Here is a 25,912-nt window from a genome sequence, read left to right on the forward strand (position 1 = left end):
GGAAGGCTGATGGATCGATCGAACGCTATAAAGCTCGATTAGTTGCAAAAGGTTATACACAAATTGAAGGGCTGGATTTTGATGAGACTTTTGCTCCAGTAGCGAAGCTGGTGAGTGTTCGGGTATTGCTCACTATTGCCCTTTATAAAAACTGGGAATTATTTCAACTAGATGTGAATAATGCGTTTTTGCATGGTGATCTGGAAGAAGAAGTCTATATGACGTTGCCATCAGGATTAGTACCTGCAGGAAGTAATAAGGTATGTTGCCTTCAGAAGTCGTTGTATGGGTTACGGCAAGCGTCTCGCAATTGGTTTGCAAAGTTTTCAATTGCTCTAAAGTCGTATGGTTTCATTCAATCCTCGGCTGACTACTCATTATTTACTTTCAACAAAGACGGGATTATACTTGTCGTACTGGTTTACGTTGACGACTTGATTTTGACCGGTAATGATATTACTCATTGTGCCAAGTTCAAGCAGTATTTGGATGATTGCTTTAGAATCAAGGATTTGGGCAAGCTCAAATAGTTCTTGGGGATTGAAGTGGCTCGACAACCTGACTGTTTATTTCTCTGCCAAAGGAAGTATACCCTCGATATTCTACAGGAAACTGGGATGCTTGGAGCAAGGCCGGCTGCCTTTCCAATGGAACAACATCTGAAACTTATCTTAGAATCGGGTGAAGATTTGTTAGATCCATCGCGTTACCGCAGGCTAGTCAGACGACTAATTTATCTCACAATCACCCGACCTGAGTTGAGCTACCCAGTTCATATCCTTTCCCAATTTATGCAAAGGCCGAAACAAACACATTGGGATGCAGCTCTTCGAGTTCTTAGCTATCTAAAACAAAGCCCAGGAAATGGTATCTTGCTGCGACGACCGTCTTCATTATCTATCACTGCCCATTGTGACTCCGATTGGGCAGCTTGCCCAATGACAAGACGCTCTCTTGCAGGGTACTTTATCATGCTTGGTGGGTGTCCGATATCATGGAAAACTAAGAAGCAGAGTACTGTGGCTCGATCTTCGGCAGAGGCAGAATATCGTTCCATGGCATCAACTACCGCAGAGTTATTATGGTTACGGTCTTTACTCTCTTCTATGGGAGTGACTCTTTCATCAGCTATGACGATGTACTGTGATAATATGGCTGCTCTACACATAGCCGCAAATCCAGTCTTTCACGAGTGGACAAAACACATAGAAATCAATTGCCATTTCATCAGGGAACATGTACAAACCAAGTCCATCATTACACGCCATGTTCCTTCCAAGTTTCAAGTTGCTGATATCTTCACAAAAGCTCTTGGTCGAGATCATTTTCAATTTCTACTTGGCAAGTTGGGCATTACTAGTATTCATGCTCCAACTTGAGGGGGAGTAATGAGGATTCAGATAGTTTAGGAAAGATTTTTAATGAGATCATGACAATTTCATCCTTCCAAGTACTCTTTATTCTAGATCATTCTTTTCCATCTTTTGTACTATCTTTCCTTATTGAGTCTTTCTTCCTCGTACATGAAAAGGAAGAATGTATATATATGCGTATGGACTTGAACAGAAAGTGTGAGGAATAATACACAGATTGTGTTCTTTACCAGTTGTTCCTCTATCCTAGTTCGACCTATTGTCGAACTTAATATTAGGCGTTCTGTGTTCACCATGAATTTGTGAATTACAAGCTGCCATAGTTTATAAAAATAGTTTGTAAACTTAAACGAGAACTATGCTATAGGATGTTGTTTGGCATCAAATGCGAAATCTTATAACGTGATTGGTTCAAAATATTAGTTGCCCTACATATAAGAAATGTATTTTATACTTCAATTGCACACGTGGTATTGTGTAACCGACCAACCGGTTTAAGATATATTGTTTGATTATTGTATGAGTATAGTGGCGATTGTGTTGTTTTGTGTATTCTCAAGGACCCCATGCATGCATGCATGTATACATGTTCTTCTCTATGTCATTTATGCTCCCCATGCAACACTTGCCTATATAAAGGCCTCCAAAACCATAGACTGTCCATCGCATTCAGTACGTACATTGATATCTTTGAGAGTCTTTGCACTGCGAGTGTGTCCATTCATTAGCTTTTGCTCTCCTCATTCTCTCTTTTTTCCCTTAGAGCGCCCTGTTTTTGTCAAAGTTGACGAGATAATACACACACATAATATTATCTTGTCAACATTGTTCGTTTCGGGTTATCGAAGGACATATTGATTGTGTCATCTGTCGTGTGAGAAAGGAGAAAGATGTCGGTCCTCGAACAGTTCATTGACGATGCCACATTGGTCGCTTCTGCCCCTTCCCTTCCTGTTCTGCCGTTCTGCTTTGGTGCCAAGGCGAAGGTTTTCCCGGACGATGCTGCTGTCGCTAACTTTGAGAAATCTGACTGGTCGCCATCCCTGTCCTCGACCCTGTACAGGGTTGATGGGTGGGGCCCACCCTACTTCTCCGTCAGCTCCTCCGGCAACATCTCGATCCTCCCCCATGGAAAGGAGACAATGCCTTCCCAGGAGATTGACCTCTTGGAGATCACGAAGAAAGTAACTGAGCCCGTGTCCTCGGGTGGCCTAGGGTTATGCCCGCCTTTCATTGTGCGGTTCCCTGAGATGCTCAAGCATCGGCTCGAGTCCCTGCAGTCGGCTTTTGACTCAGCTATTGCATCTCAGGTCTATGGGGCGACCTACCAAGGAGTATTCCCCGTGAAATGCAACCAAGACAGATTCATTATTGAGGATATTGTGAAGTTCGGGTCGCCGTTCAGGTTTGGACTGGAAGCCGGTTCAAAACCGGAGCTACTCCTCGCAATGCATTGCTTATGCAAAGGTTCCTCCGAGGCATTGCTGGTTTGCAATGGGTTCAAGGACTCGGAGTACATTTCTCTTGCACTTATCGCAAGGAAGCTTGCTTTCAACACGGTGGTCGTGTTCGAGCAAGAGGAAGAGCTTGACCTAGTGATTGAACTGAGCAAGAAGCTCGACATTAGGCCCGTTGTTGGTGTGCGGGCGAAGCTGAGGACCAGGCACTCAGGCCATTATGGATCGACCTCAGGTGAGAGGGGCCAGTTTGGGCTTACCACGACACAGATACTACGCATCGTGAAAAAACTCGAGCAAGAAGGGATGCTAGACTGCCTGCAACTGCTGCATTTCCACATTGGTTCCCAGATCCCTACAACTGCAGTTGTTGCCGATGGGGTCTCCGAGGCAGCTCAAATTTATTGCGAACTTGTTAGGCTCGGAGCAAACATGCGAGTTGTCGACATCGGGGGAGGACTCGGCATTGACTATGATGGAAGCAAAGCTTCTAACTCCGATGTTTCCGTTAGCTACACGCTAGAAGAATACACTGAAACCGTTGTCAAAACCCTCCGCTCCATCTGCGACAAAAGATCCATTACGCATCCGGTGATTTCCAGCGAGAGCGGCCGAGCCACCGTGTCCCATCACACAGTTCTGATCTTTGAGGTGTTCAATTCAAGCTCACGCGATTCAAACGCAGCTGAGTCGTCTCTTCTTGAGCAGCAGCGTTTCCTTGATGGCCTTCAAGCAGATGCACGCGCCGAGTACATGAACCTGTTCTCCGCAGCCATGAGGGGTGATAACAACACATGCCTGCTCCACGCCAACCAGTTGAAGCAGCACTGCATTCGCCGGTTCAAGCAGGGGGCCTTGTCTATCGAGCAGCTGGCAGAAGTCGACGGGTTGCACCTCAAGGTCTCTAAGGCCGCCAGTGAACCCTCGAGCCTTCCTGTGCATACGTACCGCATGAATCTTTCCATATTCACCTCGATTCCTAACTATTGGGGCACGGGGCACCTGTTCCCCATAATGCCCATTCACCGGCTCGACCAGAGGCCGACCATGAGAGGGATGCTGTCGGATTTAACCTGCGACAGTGATGGGAAGCTCGCCACCTACATAGGAGGAGAATCAAGCTTGCCTTTGCATGAACTGGATGGGAACAAGAACGGACATTACTACTTGGGTCTTTTCCTAGGCGGGGCCTACGAGGAAGCCCAGGGCCAGATCCACAACTTGTTCGGAGCACCCAATGTGGTTCGAGTTGAGTCTGAAGCTGACAACCCTGGTGGTTTCATAATGACTCGTGCACTACTTGGCCCGAACTGCGGGGACCTCCTTCGGGTCATGCGTCACGAGCCCAAGGCCATGGTGGAAGCATTCAGGCACCGAGCAGAGGAGCTAGGTGCAGTCGGAGGCGACCAAGATGGGCTGGCAACTGAGGCCTTAGCGGGCGGGCTTGCACACTTTTTCAGCAGCTGGCCCTATCTCGTGTCGACTTCGACCTAGGGCATGCCTGTTGACACCGGCAATGGTTTTTTCTGATAACACGAGATTTCTGATATACCATTATAATAGGTAAAATTCTTATTTAGACTTATATGTATCTGCAACAATAGTTAGCAATTTTCATCAAGACTCCCCTTGCTTTGCTCTGATATTGAGATCTCTACAGTACCTCGGTAACAGATGGTTGAGTTCTATATGGATATATGGCTTGAAGACCCATCCCTAATTTAATCGGGGTTCATGTGTGACAACAGAGGGTTTTGATCGAAATCTCGAATTGCTACTACCCTTGCTTTCATCTCAATTTCTTTTGTGTAGTGTGTCTAGGAGGGTTTGATTAATTATAATCTTGTAATTTTCGTTTCTCAAGGATTTTCACCTTAAACTCTTGTCATGTAATTTTTACATATTATGAATGAATCCTCAAGGTTCACGAGAAAAAAAAAACTTGTCTAAGAAAATGTTATTAAAACTTTTACTATGAGTATGTGGGATTTTTAGGATGTTTAACACCTACCATCACATGTTGCATTCTGATATCATATTAAATTTTCATTTCAACTGGAAGAGATTGATTGCAAACCATATCCAACCAAAAAAATGTAAGCTAATTAATAGCAGTAGCAGCTTATCCTTTTATAAACTCAATGATTGTTTCTTCAAAATTTTCCGATATGAGATCCCTTAGAAACTTCACAGTCGAGTCTTCTAGAAGAAAAGCAAATTAAAATTGGTCATGCATGACAATGCTGTTCCACGATTGAAGGACAAATATAATTAATTATAAGTGCAAACCAAAGATGGTGAGGAATTTTTAAGCAGTATCATTTCCAAACAATCCCCTCCCAAGAAATATATATATTTCGAGTTCGAGTTTCATGAATAGAGAAAATTCATGACTAAAAGAGTTTTATCTCTTAATGGGTTAGCTCGAACTGCATTACTCAAGTTTTCATTGGGCTTTCGGATATAAGACCGGATAAAAAAATTAATTAAAAATATTATCATTATATTAGACCGGCTGTCAGAAAAAAAAATGATGCTACAACTAACATGGGATTTTCAGATTCAATTTAATACCAAATTTTTTTATTAATAAAAAACATAATTATGGATAGACACACAATAGTCGAAAAACATGCCATTCCGGTATTGAGCTTTGTTATGGGGTTGACGTGCTGAATGGGTACAACCCAACGATGCCATGTGTTTTATGGGGTTGACGGTCGAATCAAAGATCTGGTCGTTTAATGGTTGATTCGATGAAAAGGGTCTATCTTCTTACTGCCAAGATACGAACTTGATGCTGGGTTATGTTGATTTCGTACTCGGATCTGAGTAGGATCTGTTGATTTTGGATTGGAAACAGTCAGATCTGAGGTGCCGTGTCTCACTCTTCAGTGTCGCTGATATAGCGTACGCGAGTAACCTATCACAGACTCGTTGATTCGCGCACGAATACCGGAACTTTGACCTTCGACTCCCTATTGATTATTCGAATACCTAGGTAATTGGCATCCAACTCGAATTGAATCCAAGAATTGGGCAAAGAGCACGAAAACTTCAATTTTTATTGATAATCAAAAGACAACTCTCTTGAACCTAGGGTTTACAAAGCTTAAATAGAATTTAAAACATCTAAATTACACGAAAGACATAAATTTTTCATAAAATTGCAAAAACACCCAAATAATAATAAAATGCCCGTTTGAGGCCCTAAACGATGAAATTCGACAAAAATCTCGTCTTTTCACAGCCAAAGGCTGTGAGTTTTGCTCTGGAGGCCGTTTCCCTTGAGACTGGGTCATCAGAACCTATTTTTCTCAAAATACCAATTTGACACCTCTTCTAACGCATCAGTCGCTGTCGTGGAATGTCTGTATCCTTGTTGTTGGTCTGGTCAGTGACTGTCATGTGTGTGTCTGACAATCTTGACAAGGTTTGATTCTATGGTCACTAGTATGAACATCATTTCAAACGGTTAGATTCGTATCAGTGATATGTGCCGTTATCTTAGAACAGTTTTCTCTACATGGATCTATCTTTAACTTTGGTGTTAGTGGATCGACCGGACTGCCTGATATCCGATATGTATGCAACTGCTTGCTGAGCAATTTATTAGGCCTCCGGGCTTGATCGGAGTATAAATGTTTCGCAACTTATAGCATAGCATAGAAGCCTACGAGATGAACTCTACAGCGTGAAGGCTAATGTGCTTGTTGTGCTTCTATTGTTTATGTAGGAATGGCAATGGAAACCTTTCTATTTGTTGAGAAGTAAAATGGGATAAATCCCACATCAGAAAAGAAAATGAAAATCCACGGGTTAATATATGGCTTGGGTACCATCACTTATCAGCTTGAACTTTTAAGTGGAAATGGGCCTAAACCCGTATAAGCCCAATGTAAATTTAATATGGTATCAGAGCCTAGGTTACGCGTATGCGTGCCTACGAGCGTGTGCGCGCCCACACCACGCCAGACCCAGTATGTCGAGTGCAGCCAAGAGTGCGCCTCATGTTAGTGTCCCCCTTCGCTCGAGTACGGAAGATGAGCCCGGCTCGAGGTCAATTGTTAAGGGCGGATGTTTTAGGGCACGTGACAACGTGTAGGCAGAAATAGACCACACGTTGCACGTAAGGGTGGGTGTTGAGGAGTAAAATGGGATAAATCCCACATCGGAAAAGAAAAGGAAAATCCATGAGTTAATATATGGTTTGGGTACCACCACTTATCAGCTTGAACTTTTAAGTGGAAATGAACCTAAACCTGTATAAGCCCAATGTAAATTTAATACTATTCACCTTGGAGTCCGTGAACAAGGGCCACCCCGACAATCTCTGCGACCAGATCTCCGATGCTGTTATTGATGCCTGCCTTGAGCAGGACCCTAACAGCAAGGTCGCCTGTGAGACCTGCGCCAAGACCAACATGGTCATGGGCTTCGGTGAGATCACCACTAAGGCCAATGTTGACTATGAGAAGATCGTGCGTGACACCTGCCGCTCGGTTGGGTTCGTCTCCGATGATGTTGGGCTCGACACTGACAACTGCAAGGTCCTCGTGAACATTGACCAGCAGAGCCCTGACATTGCCCAGGGCGTGCACGGTCACCTCACCAAGCGACCTGAGGAGATTGGTGCCGGTGATCAGGGTCACATGTCCGATTTCTTTGCTGCTGCTGGAACAGCTATCAGCACTATCCTGGCTTGAGATCAATCCCCTAATATTTGCTTAATTTCATATACACGGATTGCCATTTTTTGGTTTTTTATTTTTTTTTCTACGCCCACCGTATTAGCGTTAATCATGGTACCAATGTACTGTCAATGCAATGATATGATGAACGAGAATTTTGTGAGCAGCAACTGAATCGAGCAACTGAATCGAGTATTGCCGAAGCGAACCCCGTCTTTTATTATCTCAAAGCTGTGATAAACACGAGTATAAACCTTTGATCCACCTTTGGGCCGGTTCGAATGGGCCTCAGCCCACGGAAGATCAGCCCAAAAACAACACAACCCTCGCTCCTAGCCAAACCTCAACATAAGATGAAAGCTTGATGGCTTTATTTATTTATTTATATATATATATATAATTTCCGTATGTGTTTAAAATAGACAATAATAACAGTAAGAAGTAATATAGGAGAAAGATTTAATAGTAACAATTGAATTATACAAAAAATGGTATTCCAAAATATATATATAATATTATTTTGTTATGAAAAAAAGTTATTAGCAAATAAAATTGCAATGATAAGAAAAATTAATTTGATTCGTATGTTATTACTATTATCAATGAAATATTTATAAAAAAACTCATATTATAGAAAAATTTATATTGTGCACACAATATGAATAAAAAAATTATAACAAAAATAGTTATCATTTAAAATTAAAAATATGTAAGTGCATATTGATGGTGAGAGACATGTCGGGATAAGGTGTAGCGAGAAATAAAATAAGAGTAAAAAGAAGATAGTATAGAAAATAATTTTCTCGTGCTTTTTTATTAGGACATGTAATATATTAAATTTCAAAAAAATATTTATATTTAAAGAAAAACCTTTTAAGTTATTGAGAGAATTTTTAATTTTTAAAAGATTTTAATTTATTCCTAAATAAAAATAGGGTAAGTTATAAATAAAAAAGAGAAACAAATTTTAACTTTTATCTCAGTTTTGACGCGAGTTTTTAATTTTGACATAGAAAATCCAAACGTTTTGATTGTGTTGTCAAATATGACACACCGTAACAGTTTCGTGACATTTTCCGTCAAATTGCCGACGTGGAGGGTAACGGCGGACTCACGAGCTGTACATGTGGCCTACATATGATTCAGGTCTCCATTCCTTCAGCTAGGGTCAAACGGATTTGTGACACAAATCAAACCCGAAACCCAACATCAGCTCTTTCTTCCAAATATGCGAACAATTAATGAAGAACGAGTGAATGTTGAGACTGGATCTCAACATTCAATTAGCTTCTCTCTTCTTTTTTTTTTTTTCCCTCTTCTATTGTGCACTTTGTTGCCTAGTAAGATTGAGTCATACGTGTTCCCTTGGATCTTCAATTTGTCGAAGACTGGTCGGTTCGGAGACTTTCTCTGTTCTTAATTGTTCCACGGAGGGAGCATCCATCTTTGTGCATGGTTACTTTCTGGAAGAAGGGGAAGCTGCAGCAGCATCCTGCATCCATCTTTGTGCATCGGCATCCATCTTTAATTTGAAACGATAATTCAAACAATATATTTTCTAAATAATATCATATTTATCTATCATAAGTTTACTTTTTAATTGTTGTTTTAGGCTTAATTAATAATGTATCAACTGAAAGCTATATATCATGACCTAATTTTTACATGTTATAAGGGAGACCTCATGACCTAGTAAAAGAATAGCGAAAGTTAAATAAATTGGTACAAAAGTCTCATTGATGAGAATATAAAATTCAAGACCTCGTAATTTTTCGAGTTGAGACTTGTGCCACTACATCCCTTCCTCTTGTCAAGAATAATTTTACCTCAACAACATATACAGTATTCCTACCTTAAGAAATTATTTATTTAATAATATCACACATAACGCTGTGTCACATTTATGTCAAAGTTCATAGAAGATGACGAACTATCATATTAAATTAACTAGACAATTACCTACACTACGTGTAGAGTTATTTTAGAAATAATACTTTATTAATTTACGGAGTTAATGGATGATTAATAAGTTCATTTACGATTGATTTATTTTGTACCTAAACTAAACTATCATCAATATAAGAAAAAAGTGTTCAATATTTCTAATAAGTGAAATTTCTTAATTCGAATAACATAAAAAATAATAATAATATAAATATAAAATAATTAATTGTATGAAAAAATATTTAGCAAACAACACACGTTCATTGAAAGAGAGATAGTGGTGAGAGTGCGAAGAGAAAACGAGAAATATGATAGTAAAAAATGAGTAGCATCTAATGATCATAATATAAATTCAAACATATCTAGTAAGAATAATATTAGGAATGGGAAGTCAGATACAGATGAATGAGAGAAAATTTGTTCAATGAGTTCTGTTTGTACCACGGATCATCGTCTGGTAGAAAATAAATTAAAATGATAGAGTACGAACCTTTATCATTATCATCATCGCATGCACATGACAGATATTGCAGCTAGCAATTGATTTGATTGCACTGTTCACTTCACTCGCTCCTAGTCCAAGGGGTGAGCCATACTAGATGAACTTGTCTGTCATTACGTACTATTTATTCAAAAATTTTAAAATAAATTTTTCATTCACCAAACTCTTCTTATGTCAATGCTTTCGAAACTTTCACCAAATAATAATAATAATAATAATAATAATATTATTATTATGATGATGATGATAATGATAATGATAATATTATTGTTGTTGTTATTGTTATTATTTTTCTCTTCCTCCGCAACTTGCAGAAACTGAGGGACCAAGGATTTCCTGAGAACAGCTTCTTCGAGATATTACAGGAGCCTTTAGGCCTGGTGTCCTCACGGCTTTAATGGGCGTAAGTGGAGCAGGAAGACGACTATGATGGACGTCCTCTCGGGGAGGAAAACTGGTGGCATTATTGAAGGGGCTATAAGGGTAGGGGGTACCCTAAAGTGCAAGCAGCTTATGCCAGAATTTTGCATTATTGTGAGCAGACCGACACTCATTCCCCACAAATTACAGTAGGAGAATGAGTGGTATACTCTGCTTGGTTACGATTGCCACCTCAAATCGACCAGCACACAAGAGACGTAAGATCTCCTGGAGTTGGACCTAGTCACTCGATTTTATTTGTTTACTGTTATGTGATCTAAAAATACTGTGCTCCTTAAGGACCAACAAATGAAATTGATCAAATGGATTTCAAATGAGCGGGCACAAAGACTCAAACGGACTCAATATCGTATAAAATTCTGTAGGGATATTGTTTGTTTATATCTTATTAGCATAATGCTAACTCTTATACTTATTCAGGAATTTGTGGCTGAAGTCCTTCAAATAATGGAGCTCGACGACATGAAGGAAGCACTATTAGGCATCCCGACGGTAGGCGGTATATCAATCGAACAACGTAAACGGCTCACAATAGCAGTGAAGCTTGTCTCTAACCCATCGATAATATTCATGGACGAGCCCGCTTCAGGACTAGATGCTCGGGCCGCAACGATAGTGACGCGGGTTGTGTAGAATCACTACAAGAAATTTTGTATGTAGTGACAAATTCTATTACTATGAAGGAAATTTTATAACAAGAAAAGTATATTTGTAATAAGAGTGTTAAATTACACTAAATAAATTTTTATAATGCATATACTTAATATATATGTAGATACATAATTACACATATCTTCAATATTATATGAGCGCCGAAAACCAAGTATTTCTATAATAACTAACATATATGTATATACATACTTAATGTGCATGTATATACATACTTATCTGTGTATTGTGATAAGAATGTTAAATTACACTAAATAAAGTCTCATAATGCACATACTTAATATGTATATAGATACATATATATTTATATGTATACACATATCTTCAATATTGTGTGAGCGCCATAAACCAAGTATTCCCATAATAATTAACATATATGTATATACATATTTTCATATATTGTGACACATTATATAATATTTTCATCGCGAAAATACGTTTATCACCATAAGTTATAAGATATTGTGACCAAACGTTATTTTATCACGATATACTTATTAGGACGAGCTTATTTTGACAAAAATCATAACAAATTATCATCTATTTTCGTGGCAAGAAATCTTATCTGTTATTGTGAATATTGTTCACACGAGAACGACAGTTGTTTGCACTATTAATCAGTCCAGTATCAACATATTTGAGGCATTCGATGAGGTAACTCGCAATGCTATTTCAATTATATTGTCTTTCTTTCGAGTAAATTTTTGCATTTCGGCTTATTGTGTTACTACATGTTGTTGTTGAGTTATGGAGCCTGAAGTACTGTGATTCCAGATCGAGAGCAGCAATCCATGTTTTGTTCTGTTTTTCAGTTCGGCCCATTGGTGATGTAATTAGGGTTTGTTCCCTTTATAAGTAGCAACTTATATCTCTTGTAACCCTAACTAAAAAAAAATAGTAGAATACTTGGCTTGGCGGCTCCCCTAGACGTAGTCAGAACTTCTTCTCTGGCGAACTGACTAATCAATTTCGTTTGTCCTTTTTGCTTTTCGTTCATATTTTCTTCTACTATCGTATATTTTTCGCAACAATTGGTATTAGAGCTCGGGTTTGAATCTGGAGCAATCTACGATAGACGGAGGAAAATCGGTGATCGAAAAGTTCGATGGATCGGATTACGGGTTTTGGAGGATGCAGATTGAAGATTATCTTTATGGTAAAGATTTGTGGCAACCTCTAGAGGATAAGCCGATCGGGATGACAGCTGCGGAATGGAACATGTTGGATAGGAAGGCGATGAGTGTGATTCGTTTGTCGTTGTCGCGGAACGTGGCATTTCATACAGCGAAGGAGAAAACCACCAAAGGTATACTGCAGGTTTTAGCCGATATGTACGAAAAGCCATCAACGGCGAACAAGGTTCATCTGATGCGGCGGCTGTTTAACCTAAAGATGTCGGAGAGTACTGTTGTTACCGAACATCTAAATGAGTTCAATTTGATAACGGCTCAATTGACCTCAGTCGATATCGATTTTGATGATGAAGTAAGAGCCCTAATTTTATTGTCGTCTCTACCAAAAATTCGGAGCGGAACGGTCACAGCTATTAGTGCTTCAACGGGGAAGGAGAAATTAAAGTTTGACGAAGTTCGAGATCTGATAGTTAGTGAAGAAATTCACAGAAAATAATCAGGAAAAACTTTGGGATCAGCTTTGAGTACAGAAAATAGAGGCAAATCAGAATCAGGGAATTCGCATCGAGGTAGATCGAAATCGAGAAATAAATATAAGTCAGGAAAAGATAAAAGTTCAATTGAGTGCTGGAATTGTAAGAAACGTGGTCATTACTCGAATCAATGTAAGGCACCGAGAAAGGAAAAGAAAAATGACAACTCAGCAAATGAGGCAACATAGGATATTAGTGACGCGTTGATCTTGAGTGTCAGCAGTCCGTTGGAATCGTGAGTTTTGGATTCTGGAGCATCGTTTCATTCCTGCCCTAATGCTGATATAATGGAGAATTATACTTCTAGTAATTTTGGTAAGGTTTATCTTGCTGATGATGAGCCTTTGGAGATCGCAGGGAAGGGAGATGTTCGGATTAAAACACCGAATGGACTCATATGGCAGTTGCGTGGTGTGAGGCACATTCCTGGTTTGAAGAGGAATCTGATTTCTGTAGGGAAGTTGGATGACGAGGGTTATGACTTGCCCTTTGGCTCTAGTTCTTGGAAAATAATCAAAGGGGTCATGGTGGTGGCTCGAGGTAAGAAGGAGGGTACACTGTACATGACCGTGAACAGCCATGATAACATTGCACTCGCCAGTGCAAACAGCGATGCATATTTGTGGCTTTGCAGGCCCACATGAGTGAGAAGGGGATGAAACAGTTATGTTCAAAGGGCAAACTACCAGGTCTAAAAACAGTTGAGCTTGGATTATGCGAGGATTGTGTATTCGGGAAGCATAAAAGAGTTAGTTTTTCGAAGGCTGGTAGAACTTTGAAGGAGCAGAAGTTGGAGCTGGTACATAGTGACTTATGGGGACCAGCACCGGTCACATCTCTTGGTGGCGCATCATATTACATGACCTTCATTGACGACTCCACAAGGAAGGTATGGGTTTATTTTCTTAAACGTAAATCTGACACTTTTGATGCTTTCAGAAAGTGGAAAGCTTTGGTAGAAAATGAAACAAGCCTGAAGGTGAAATGTTTGAGATCTGATAATGGTGGACAATATGAGCTCGATGAGTTCAAAGAGTACTGTGCTATGAATGCATTCGCATGGAGAAAACTATTAGAGGAACCCCTCAGCAGAATGGGGTTGCAGAACGAATGAACAGAACCTTGAATGAACGTGCTAGGTGCATGCGATTGAAGTGTGGTTTACCGAAGACATTTTGGGCAGATGCAATTAACACTGCTGCTTTCTTAATTAATAGAGGACCATCAGTTCCTTTGGATAACGGCATACCGGAGGAGGCTTGGAGTGGTAAAGAGGTAAACCTGTCATTTCTTAAAGTATTTGGTTGTGTTTTGTATGTTCATGTTGATGCTACTGCTAGGAGTAAACTGGATGCAAAATCTATGAAATGTACTTTTATTGGATATGGCGGTGATGAATTTGGTTATAGATTTTAGGATGATCAGAATCGAAAAATAATTCGAAGTCGAGATATCATATTTAATGAGCATGTTTTGTACAAAGACAGGTCGGGTGCACCAGACATTGATAGTGCATGTACTCAAGTTAAAAGCCCTCAGTTTGTTGAATTTGATATTTCAAACTCACGTGTCAGCAAAATTCAGAATGACCAGGAGGTTGTTGTGGCAGGACCAAGTACGCCAATAGTTCCGTTGAGGAGATCATAAAGACAACATCATGCACTAGAAAGGTACTCGCCCTCTTTACATTATCTTTTGTTGACTGATAGTGGTGAGCCAGAATGTTTTGCTGAGGCCATGCAGAGTGAGCACTCGAGCAAGTGGGAGCTTACAATGGAAGATGAAATGAATTTTGTAATGTCCAATAGCACTTGGGAACTAGTTGAGCTTCCAAAGGGTAAGAAGGCATTGCATAACAAGTGGGTTTACAGAATTAAAGAAGAGGCAGATGGAAGCAATCGTTACAAGGCAAGGTTGGTTGTGAAGGGTTTTCAGCAGAAACAAGGTATTGATTATACATATATATTCTCTCCTGTTGTGAAGCTAACTACTATTAGATTAGTTTTTAGCATAGTTGCTGCAGAGAATTTATTCTTAGAGCAGATGGATGTAAAAACAACCTTTCTTCATGGTGGTCTTAACGAAGACATATATATGAAGTAACCAAAAAGATACTTGTCTGAAGGTAGCAGTGAGCTTGTGTGTAAGCTACAAAAAGTTTGTATGGTTTGAAATAAGCCTCGAGACAGTGGTATATGAAGTTTGATGGGTTCATGCATGAGATCGAGTTTGTCCGATGCAATTCTGATCATTTTGCTACTTCAAGAGGTTTGACAATAGCTTTATTATTTTGCTATTATATGTTGATGACATGTTGATAGCAGGCTCTTGTGCTCAAGAGGTGTATAAGTTGAAGAAGCAATTGTCCAAACAGTTTGAAATGAAGAATCTTGGAGAGGCTAAACAAATCCTAGGTATGAGAATTAATCGATATGAAGTGGTAGGAAAGCTGTTCCTTTCACAGGCTGAATACATTGAAAAAGTTTTAAAGAGATTCCGTATGGATAAAGCAAAGCCAGTGAGTACTCCTATGGGCAGCCATTTTAAGCTATCAAAAAGGGATTCACCTAAAAGTGATTCAGAGCGTGCTCATATGGAGAAAACTCCCTATGCTTCAGCAGTTGGAAGTATTATGTATGCTATGGTGTGTACTAGACCAGATATTGCGTATGCAGTGGGAGTTGTGAGCAAATATATGAGTAATCCGGGTAAGCAGCATTGGGAAGCAGTAAAGTGGATCTTTAGATACTTGCGAGGTACCACAGAGAGGGCTCTATGTTTCGAAGGCAAGAACATGGTTTTGAATGGTTATGTTGATGTTGATTTGGCAGGTGATCTTGATAAAAGGAAGAGTACAACCGAGTACGTGTTTACTTTTAGTGATACATCGATTTCTTGGGCTTCTAAGTTGCAGAAGACAGCGGCTTTATCTACTACAGAAGCGGAGTATATAGCAGTGACAGAGGCTAGTAAAGAAATGATATGGCTGCAAAATTTCTTGTGTGAACTGAGGAAAGAGCAGAAGAACAGTATTCTTTACAGCGATAGTCAGAGCGCTATTTTCTTAGCTAAGAATCCAGCTTTTCATTCGAGAACGAAGCACATTGAGTTGAAGTATTATTACATTCGACATCTCTTGGAAAAGAAGACTTTGCAACTAATGAAGATTCGTGGAAGTGAGAATCCTTCTAACATGTTAACTAAGGCTGTGACCTTAGAGAAGTTGAAGCTATGCATGGCTTCAACTGGCCTTGGAGCTTGAGGAGTTCAAGAATTGGTGCCGCCGTCATTTATGGGTTATTTGTCGATTGTGAAGATGAAGAGATAATTACATTCGTGTTCAGTCTCTCATGTTTTGTTCTTTTTTCAGTTCGGCCCATTGGTGATGTAATTAGGGTTTGTTCCCTTTATAAGTAGCAGCTTATATCTCTTGTAACCCTAATTAAAAAAAAAGTAGAATACCTGGCTTGGCGGCGCCCCCAGACGTAGTCAGAATTTCTTCTCTGGCAAACTGGGTAATCAATTCCGTGTGTTCTTTTTACTTTTCATTCATATTTTCTTCTACTATCGTATATTTTCCGCAACAATTGTGCAGTTGATTCTGATGAAAAGAGGAGATCAGATGATATATGTAGGAGAGCTAGGCCAACATTCAACCAAGCTTATAGAGTACTTCGAGGTATGCCGGCAGCTTTCTTTCGCTTGTAATATGCATGCAAATTCCAAGAAAGAGAGCAATAAATTCTCATCTACAGAGTATTCCTGGAGTGCCACAAATTAAGGAGAACCACAATCCCGCTACATGGATGCTCGACGTCTCGACTCCCTCAGTTGAAGCTAAGCTCAGCATAGATTACAGCATCCTTTACAAAGAATCTCATCTATACGAGTTAGAATGAGCCTTCCAGCAAAAATTTACATCTTCTGCTGGAAGTGAGAACAATCAAAAGAACTGATGCACGCATTTTGCAATATCTATGTAGGAAAAACATAAAAATGGTTAAGCAGCTGAGCAAACCGGTGACCGGTTCGAGAGAACTACTGTTCTCATCTAAGTTTCCGCAAAACCAGTATGAGCAATTCAAAGCATGTCTATGGAAGCAGCACCTGTCGTATTGGAGAAGTCCCAAGTACAACTTGGTTCGGCTCGCGTTTATCGCCGTTTCTTCCTTGTTATTTGGATTGCTTCTTTGGTAAAAAGGGGCAGAACATGTAAGTACTTCTAGATCAATCATTCCAAACTCAATAAAACCGAACATCTTGCCTATTCCTCATACTTGATGGTTTATCATGAATTTTTCACTTGAAGAAATGGGGAGCAAGATCTGTTCAATGTACTGGGCGCGATGTACATCTTCGTGCAATCCACGGGAATAGTCAACTGCTCCTCTGTTCTGCCATTTGTAGCCATGGAATGAACAATCATGTACCGAGAAAGGTTCGCAGGGATGTATTCCTCGTGGGCTTATTCCCTCGCTCAGGTCTATAAAAATATCTCACCACCCCCCCAACCCCCAAAACCATTCCATCAAGAAATTAATCAATGTTCAGGAATTTAACCTATACTTTTAACTACTGCAATGCATTGTAGGTGGCCATCGAAATCCCATACATACTTATCGAAGCAGTGTCGTTCGTGGCTATCACATATCCTGCGGTTGGATTCTATTGGTCATTCCAAAAGGTGTTCCTGTACTTCTATACTATGTTCTGTACTTTGTTGTACTTCAACTACTTCGGCATGATGATCGTCTCACTGACTCCGACCTACCAAGTGGCTTCGATTTTCGCGAGTTTCTGGTACACCATGTTGAATCTCTTCTCGGGATACATCATACCAGGACCTGTAAGTCTCAACCTTAACACCTCCTTGCTCCCACGAACCTGTGCTCCTATTTTCTTGTGCCTTTGCCCAAACAAACCTAGATCTCAACTCTAAGCGTCAAATATTGATACATTTGCTGCAGCTTTAAGAGCATTAGAAATTGGGCCAGACAGCAGAACATTTTCGACTCCTGCAAATTAATTTATCGGAACATTTCAAATACCTGAATTTGTGTATGTGCTTTCATTTCAGAACATCCCGAAACGGTGGGTTTGATGTTACTGGATCTGCCCCGCTGCTTGGTCCCTCAGAGGCCTCCTCACTTCGCAATACGGAGACATCAGTGAGGAGATAATAGTAGATGGAGAGCTCACAACAATCGGCAGGTATTATTATGGCTACAAGTACGATGAGTTGGGGCTCATATCCGCTATTCTCTTGGCGATTCCGCTGCTTTTCTCAATTATGTTTGCCTTTTGCATAGCAAAGCTCCACTTTCAGAAGAGATGAGGAAGCATTTGTCCTTTACATGCATTGTATAGTTTCCAGTTTATTATGTTATTATGGAAGTTTGTGATACACACCGGAAGTTTATGGAAGAGGCTCACAGGGAGGCCATTTCAACTTTTTGGAAGTTTTAGGGTTAAAAATTAACAGGATAAAAGTTTGAAGGGCTATCAATTTTTGTAACACGTAATGCCTATTCCCCCCTTTGTCATGTAAAAATTCAAATTGAGCCAACTGGTTAATATAGTAAAAAATTTTGTCAACATATATCTATAATCTATACATATACATATATCTTCCTTCACTTCCTTTGCTTTTTGTCGATAGAAGTCAAATTTTGGGAATTATCCAAAATTGGAAATTCCTATATCCCAATGTAATAGGAGCACTCATAAGAAAGGAATGGCATCTCTTTCATTAATTTTCCTAATTTGGCCATTGACTTTTGCTTGTTTAAGTGGCAATTTATATAAATTTAACCCAATTTTTTTATTAGGGAGGCAATAAAACCACAAAAGGCTTAAAGTTTGCATACACCATCCCAAGGACAATGAATAATGCATTTCGTTTAATATATTTATCCAAGAGCAGTTGATATCCGTGATATATACGAGAACATTTTGTCAATTTTTGTATGATTGAGAATAATTAATCAACACATATAATATACGAATTAATATGGTCTAAAAAAATCAAAACTATATATTCTATTAAATACATATATATGGACTTTATAAATTGTGAATGAGAATCTAAGAAAGAAAAATTATGATGATAAATAAATACTTACCTAATTCTACTGAAAAAAATAAATACTTACCTAATCTTATGGAATAATATATATATATATATATATATTAAAAGAGAAGAATCATGTAATATTATAATATATATATAGAGAGCTACGTATAAAGAGTAAGAGATGCCATATAGATAAAGGGATTAGGGTGTAGAAACAAATTATCCTCAGTAGAATGATAAGGTATAAAATATATTTTTTAAATTTCTATTTTATTTATTGCATATTTGGCACATTACATTTATAAGAATATTACATAGTTTGAAGAGTTGATTTCGATCATTGAAAAAACTTTTAATCTTTCAAAATATATAAATATATATATATATAATACGGATAAATATTCAAAAGATATTAAGTATGCCGCAAATAAAATATAATAAGAGTTCTTTATCTCGAATTAAAAGGTTAATCAACGTGAAATATAGGGTTTACGTTTTGACTTACGTGGCACAACTATATCTTGTCCCTCGACAATTATATTTTATAACGATGCATTCCTCGTATATATGATGGATAAGTTGAGGTTCCTCTAGGAATGTATCAGTGCTATTTATGAACTTTTTTGCATGTTAATAATTTTTGTACAGCTAGTTACCTACGTAGAAAATGACCGACGTATATATTATATAACTAATAATTATTCCACATATATTTTCTTTTTCGCCGTATTTTCTGCTGGACCATACAATCAAACGTCAAAGTCACTAAGTCGGCTAGAGAACACAAAAAAGATCTACCCAAAACAGCCATTTATATATTCAAATTCAAATAAAAAATTCAAATTAAGCCAACAGAAACATATTTATTGATAGGAGATAATATTAGATAATTCTATCTCATGGAAATACAGTGATAAATAATCAATAATATTATCGTAATACCAGTTATTGCTTGCATAATTAGTGTACCATTTATTTGTATTGCAATTTAAGACGTACTTTTCTCATATACTTAGCAAAAGGGGAAAAAAAGTATTTTTCTCATGCAGTTTGAAAAAGTAGGATAACCGAATAATTTTTAAGTATGAAATTTTATCCAAACCTCTATAAAGGAACAAGTAGAAGTTAGATATAGATTTGAAATATGATGCATGGCAACCAACCGAGAAAGTCCAACTGTGGATGGAATTGGAGTTTCAAATAAGATGGGCAAGATCCCTGAGGGGATGACTAGTTAGATAACTTGATGAAATCAGTGGGCGGTTACGAGAGATTTGCTTTAAAATTAAAAGAACCCTAGGTGCAGACTCGCATATTATGTACTACGTAAAAAATATTAATAAGATTTAGTTTATTTGTAATAGAGAAGATTATACGAAATCTTAGCTTATCTTGTATTTTAGAAATGTATATATACACATTGATGTATTTCCTTTGTATTCATGTATAACTTCTATATAATGCAATACATTCTACCTCACAAATCATGTGAGGATTCAACCATTCTACTGTCCCAATCTTCATGGTATCAGAGCCTTATATGGATAACTTTGATTGGCTTGCTTGCTTCCGCTCACCCTTCTCTCTTTCTATTTGTTTCTTTTCTGCTCAGTGTTCATGGTTGACACTACTTCCTCACTCGTTTCTTTCTCATCCTCATCTCTTGTTATTCAAACTCCCTCAACTATCCTGACCATTCCTGTCAAACTTAATGGCAAAAATTACCTGTGTTAGAAAGGTATTATGATGCATCTGCTCGCTACTTATGACTTGCTGGACCATGTTGAAGGTCAAGCCATCGCACCAAGCAAGACCACCACTAGAGCTGATGGCATCATAGTACATAATCTCGATTACCTGATATGGGAATCCATAAACAACTTTTCACTCACCCCGTGTGATGCTGGCGTCACAGAGGAGATTGGAGTGATCATTCTTGCTGCCAAGACATCCCAAGAGGCATGGACATTGCTCGCAACCTCGTTCCTCACTTAGACCGCCGCACAAGAGGACCTCCTCGATTAGCGGTGGCGTGACCTGAAGAAAGGTAATCAGCTAATGGTTAAATTCCTCGAAATGGTGAAAGAAAATGCTCTTTGATATGCCCAAATTGGATAGCCAAAAATGCTAGCAGACATCAATCGTCGTATCTACACAGGTCTCGGTCCCGATTAGAAACCGATTGTCCTAGCACAATCAGAACGAATGCTTACCATGAGTACCGATGAGCTTCAATCTCTGCTTGTCGGTCATGCGCCTTTATACTCAAGGACCCCAGTCGAACCCCTCTGCTCCTGCAACCACCCCTCTCGACCAGCAAAGGGAAGTGGCAGCAAAGGGAACTCGGTGAAGAGCAATGGCGGCAAAGGGAAGAACTCTAGTGGCAAAGAAGGCTCTGGAAATTATGGGAACTCTACTGATCAAGGCCAAGGAGAAAGGAATACATGAAACCCTAATTTCAATTTTGGGGGAGGAGGATATGGGCAAGGAAGACTCAGGCAGCAACAACCAAGTCAGTTGGGTCAGTACCACTTGGGTCAGACTTGTGACCCACGATTGAGCCTAGGAATCTTTGGGCCTCCAAGTAGCTTTGGGCCTTTGGCAGCTGGATGGCCCAGTCCAGAAAATTATGATGCTCGTAGCCCACCTTTCTTTGGCAATTTTGCCTTCAGGCCTAGTTCCGTGGTTGTCTGTCAGACTTGCTACCGTCCAGGCACACCGCTCCATTTTGTCTGTATTCTATGGCACAGGCTCATCTAACCCATGGTACTTCTCCAGGACTCTCTGATCCTGACTGATACATGGACTCAGGGACAACATATCATGTCACATATGACCTGTCCAACCTCAATCTTTGTGATGACACCTTAACCTCGTACGAAGTTTTCGTGGGTGATGGTAAATCATTTCTGATTCTCGCTTCTGGTTCCTCCACCTTTAAACTCTCTTAGTGTCCTTTACGCTTAAGTCACATCCTTTATGCTCCGCATATTTCCGAAAATCTTATCTCGATATCTAAATTCGCCAAAGACAATACTTGTTTCTTTGAGCTTCACCCAGATTGTTTCATTGTGAAGGATCGTCATACGCGCTAGGAGCTTATGCTTGGCCCAATTAAAGATGGACTCTACTGCTTCCACCCGAGAGGCAGGCGCATCGACCGTCTTTAGGCTCATCTCTCTATGTCCGAGTCTGGTGTCTTATGGCATCAACGCCTTGGTCACTTGTATTTTCCTATTGTTCGTCGTGCATTAAGTACTTCCTATTCTTTTAATAATGATCATGTTGGTCATATCTATTCTGCTTGTCAAGAAAGGAAGATAATAAATAACTCTTTTCCACCTACTCTTCACAAAATCACCTCTTTATTTGAGCTTGTTCATACCGATATTTGGGGTCTTGCACTAATCACTTCTCATACTGGTCGTCATTACTATATTCACTTTCTTGATGATTATAATAAATACTAGGGGTGTTTGGGTCCGGGTACCAAGTTTTTTTCACGATATCCGGACCCTACCTTGTAAAGAACAGGTTTCAAGATTTTGGAACCGAACTCTACTATGCTGAGTCCTAGAAGCGGAACTTACCCAGAACCTATATTATACCGCGGGTTTAGGGTAGTCTATTGGAACCGGTAAATTTTTTTGTCTCGCTAAATGAAACCGAAAATATCTCATCCATAATTAGTAATTACGCAAAACAGAATGTCGACATAGATTTAAATTAATCCACAATACATCTACAACAAAAGAGTAATATGTTTCATCAATCCATCCATAAAACTAAACATTTGTAATACGATCAGACCTCACCGAGAACACACCTATCATCGTCGAACCAAAGCTGCCGACGATAAGGAATGCGAAGCTTCCACCGAGAGAGAGAGAGAGAGAGAGAGAGAGAGAGAGAGAGAGAGAAAGGGGAAGAGGGTAAAGTAAAAGGGATAAATATATTTGAATATAACTAAGGGAAATTATTATTAGGTTCAAGTACCGGTTCCGGTTCCGGTTCCGGTTCTGGGTACCTTATATGCAGGAATCGGAACTTGTTTTCACCGGATTCTAATTTTAATACTCGGACCCTACCATAACGGATAGGTTCCGACTAGTTCCAGGTATACCCGGTATCGATGCACAACTCTAGTAAATGCTCCAAGTTTTATGTTCTCAAATCTTGATCTAATGTACTTAGTGTTTTTCGAGCATCTGGTCTTCAAATTGAGAATCTCTATGGACATCGAATCAAGCTTTTTCAATCAGATGGTACAAAGGAGTTTCTCTCTGCAGATTTCCAATTTGAACCGTAGAACAGTGGTATCTTCCATTGTATCTCTTGTCTTCATGTTCCTCAACAGAATCGCTCTGCTGAATGCAAACACTGTCATATCATTGACATGGGTCTCACATTGCTTTCTTACTTTTCCATTCCACCGAAATTTTGGGATTTTGCCTTCAAAACAACGGTGTACCTTATTAACAGGTTACCTACAAAATCCCTTGGTTTTAAATCTCCTTATGAGGTACTTCATGGTAGTCAACCCGATTACTCTAACTTATGGGTGTTTGGATGTCTCTACTATCCATATTTACGTCCTTACACACGCCATAAGTTAGAACCTCGGTCCCAACCCTGTGTTTTCCTTAGATACCCTTACCACTATCAGGGATATCGATATCTGAATCCTACTACTGGTTGTATCTTTCTATCTACTGAGATTGTTTTTGATGAGCGCTCTTTTCCTTTCAGCACAGGTGCGTCTATTTTGATGGATGCTGGTCAATCCTCTTCTGGCCCCGCGTATGCTACTGGTATGTCTATTCCCTCTTCAGCAAGTATCACTTTCCACTTATATTCCTACTCTCTAGTCTGTTTCTATGCCATTTTTATAAGTCTGGTAGTCCTGCCACCTTACCTACTGAGTTGCATGTTCCTGCTCCTGAGGTTCATGACCAGTCTATAGATTTTATGGTTCCGGCTGAGGATGTTATGGGTACTGATGTTGCACCTGCTACTCAGAACACTCACAGGATGACGACGCGATCTAAGGATGGTACTCTACCTCCTTCTCGGTTCATTATATCTCGACACCCTTCGGCTTTCTTCGTTTCTGCTGCTATGCAAGAACCTCAGACCTTTGCTCAGACTCGTAAACACTCCACTTGGCGAGCAGCGATGGAGGAGGAGTATATGGAATTACTTCATAATCATACCTGGAATCTTGTCCCGCCATTACCTGCGCAAAATGTTGTTGGCTGCAAATGGGTCTACCGCATCAAATAGAAGGTTGATGGCACCATCGATCGCTATAAGGCTCGATTGGTGCAAAGGATTTTAATCAGAGGGAAGGGGTCGATTATTTGGAGACATTCAGTCCAGTCATCAAGCCAGTAACTATTCGGATGGTTCACTCTCTTGTTGTTTTCTCTCAGTGGCCAATTCGGCAACTAGATGTGAAAAATGCATTTCTTCATGGACATTTCACTGAGGAGGTTTATATGGCTCAACCGCCTGGTTTCATTGATACATGTCACTTGGATTATGTCTGCCGACTCCGTCGATCTCTCTACGGGCTCAAGCAAGCCTCCTGGACTTGGTTCTAGCATCTTAATACATATCTTCAGTGACTTGGCTTTTCAAATTCCAAGGCTGACCCCTCATTGTTTATTTAGTATATGCAAATTCATGACAAATTTTATATTATGCCACAGAGAATATGTCATGAATTATAATGTTTACTGATATTTGACTTTGACAACAAAAGTGATATGGGACCCAATTTTCAATTAAAACTTAATGCTTACTGATATCCAGTAATGCTCACGAAAAAAGAATAACATATCCATTAATGCTTACTGATATTTGACTTTGACAAAAAAAGTGATATGGGACCAAATTTTCAATTAAAACTTAGCGCATGAGTTCATTTTTATCGATATCTAACTATCTATATCTATCTGTTTGTCTGTCTACGTGCATAAAGTTCAAACGACGTAATATTGCCATATCTATGATGACGTCTGCGATATATAAGTCCATTTTGCCCGTAGAATTGGTAACTTCGTCCTAATGTTTCTATGGCCACTTCTTACATAATAGTATTGTTCCCCTGCTTTGCTTTCGAGTAATATCTTCTATTATAGTAATCGAAAAAGAAAATCTTCTATTATAAAGAAAAAACTGATCAAAGAAATCCTCTGTCTGCATTTCTTTAATTATTAAGTCAAACACGATCTCTATAGTCGTTTCCAAATTAGGAGGTTTAATGTCCAGAAAGGCAACCAGTCCAAAATTATTGATTTTCTTGGCCGAAAAATCCAAGTTATACGTACTTGCCCAATTGACGGGACATATGTATTCGGACATGCCAAATATTGTCTAGTCTGCTTGCCAACATATTCGACGCTACAGTTTCATTCAAAACATTCGGCGTGATATAACATACAATAATTAATAATTCGAGTCAATATATACATAAATCCAACATGTTCTTATATAGGTGTGTATATATGTATGTAAATTCATGACAAATTTTATATTATGCCACAGAGAATATGTCATGAATTATAATGCCATAAGAATATAGAAAGATAATGTATGTGATGATCCGTTGGTCGAACTCAAGGGAATTCGAGATATTTTCTGTATAGAACAATCTTAAACTTACATAGACAACTTGACCTTTCTTTTTCTTTTTCTTTTTTATATTCTTTTGCGTGTGTACCACATGATATTAGAAAGTTTAATGGGCTGCAATTAATCTAGATTCGAGCCGGATAGATCCATTAAAACGTAAAACTCTTTCAATTGTAGATGGCCTAATTTAACTATTTAATTATAGGCCAAGCTGGTAGGAGAAAAAATGAAAACAAATAAAAAAATTTTAAAAATTAACTTTTTAATGTAAACTGCCGAATTAATTTGTTAGGTGAGAGATTATTTCGGCATAAAACAATAAATAAGATTTCCCACGGGAAAGGAAGCTTATAAATTGTGAATATTATAACTTCCCATATAATAGAGAGGAAGGAAGAAGACTGAGCAGAAGAAACCAAAAAGAAAGCAAAAACCAAAATCTCAGTCCTTCCTCCTCAAA

The 25,912-nt window shown here is 39.1% G+C and overlaps 2 protein-coding genes and 1 pseudogene across 2 annotated transcripts; all 3 read left to right on the plus strand.

Moving 5' to 3' along the window:
• Positions 1 to 2,263: 2,263 nt before the first annotated feature.
• On the plus strand, positions 2,264 to 4,324 carry LOC116193570 (arginine decarboxylase-like). Its single transcript, XM_031522316.1, has one exon. The coding sequence runs from the start codon at positions 2,264 to 2,266 to the stop codon at positions 4,322 to 4,324; it is 2,061 nt and encodes a 686-aa protein (XP_031378176.1).
• A 2,756-nt stretch (positions 4,325 to 7,080) lies between these two features.
• On the plus strand, positions 7,081 to 7,733 carry LOC116193571 (S-adenosylmethionine synthase 2-like). The gene has a single exon (XM_031522317.1). The coding sequence runs from the start codon at positions 7,081 to 7,083 to the stop codon at positions 7,534 to 7,536; it is 456 nt and encodes a 151-aa protein (XP_031378177.1). The 3' UTR covers positions 7,537 to 7,733.
• Positions 7,734 to 8,973: 1,240 nt separating this feature from the next.
• LOC116193572 lies at positions 8,974 to 18,299 on the plus strand (annotated as a pseudogene).
• The last annotated feature ends 7,613 nt before the right edge of the window (positions 18,300 to 25,912 follow it).

This window comes from Punica granatum, chromosome 2, assembly GCF_007655135.1.
Source record: "Punica granatum isolate Tunisia-2019 chromosome 2, ASM765513v2, whole genome shotgun sequence".
Classification (NCBI taxonomy): domain Eukaryota; kingdom Viridiplantae; phylum Streptophyta; class Magnoliopsida; order Myrtales; family Lythraceae; genus Punica; species Punica granatum.

What these genes read in the sequence shown, in the direction of transcription:
- LOC116193570 (XM_031522316.1), top strand. Translation starts at nt 2,264, where the DNA reads ATGTCGGTCCTCGAACAGTTCATTGACGATGCCACATTGGTCGCTTCT.
- LOC116193571 (XM_031522317.1), top strand. Translation starts at nt 7,081, where the DNA reads ATGAACCTAAACCTGTATAAGCCCAATGTAAATTTAATACTATTCACC.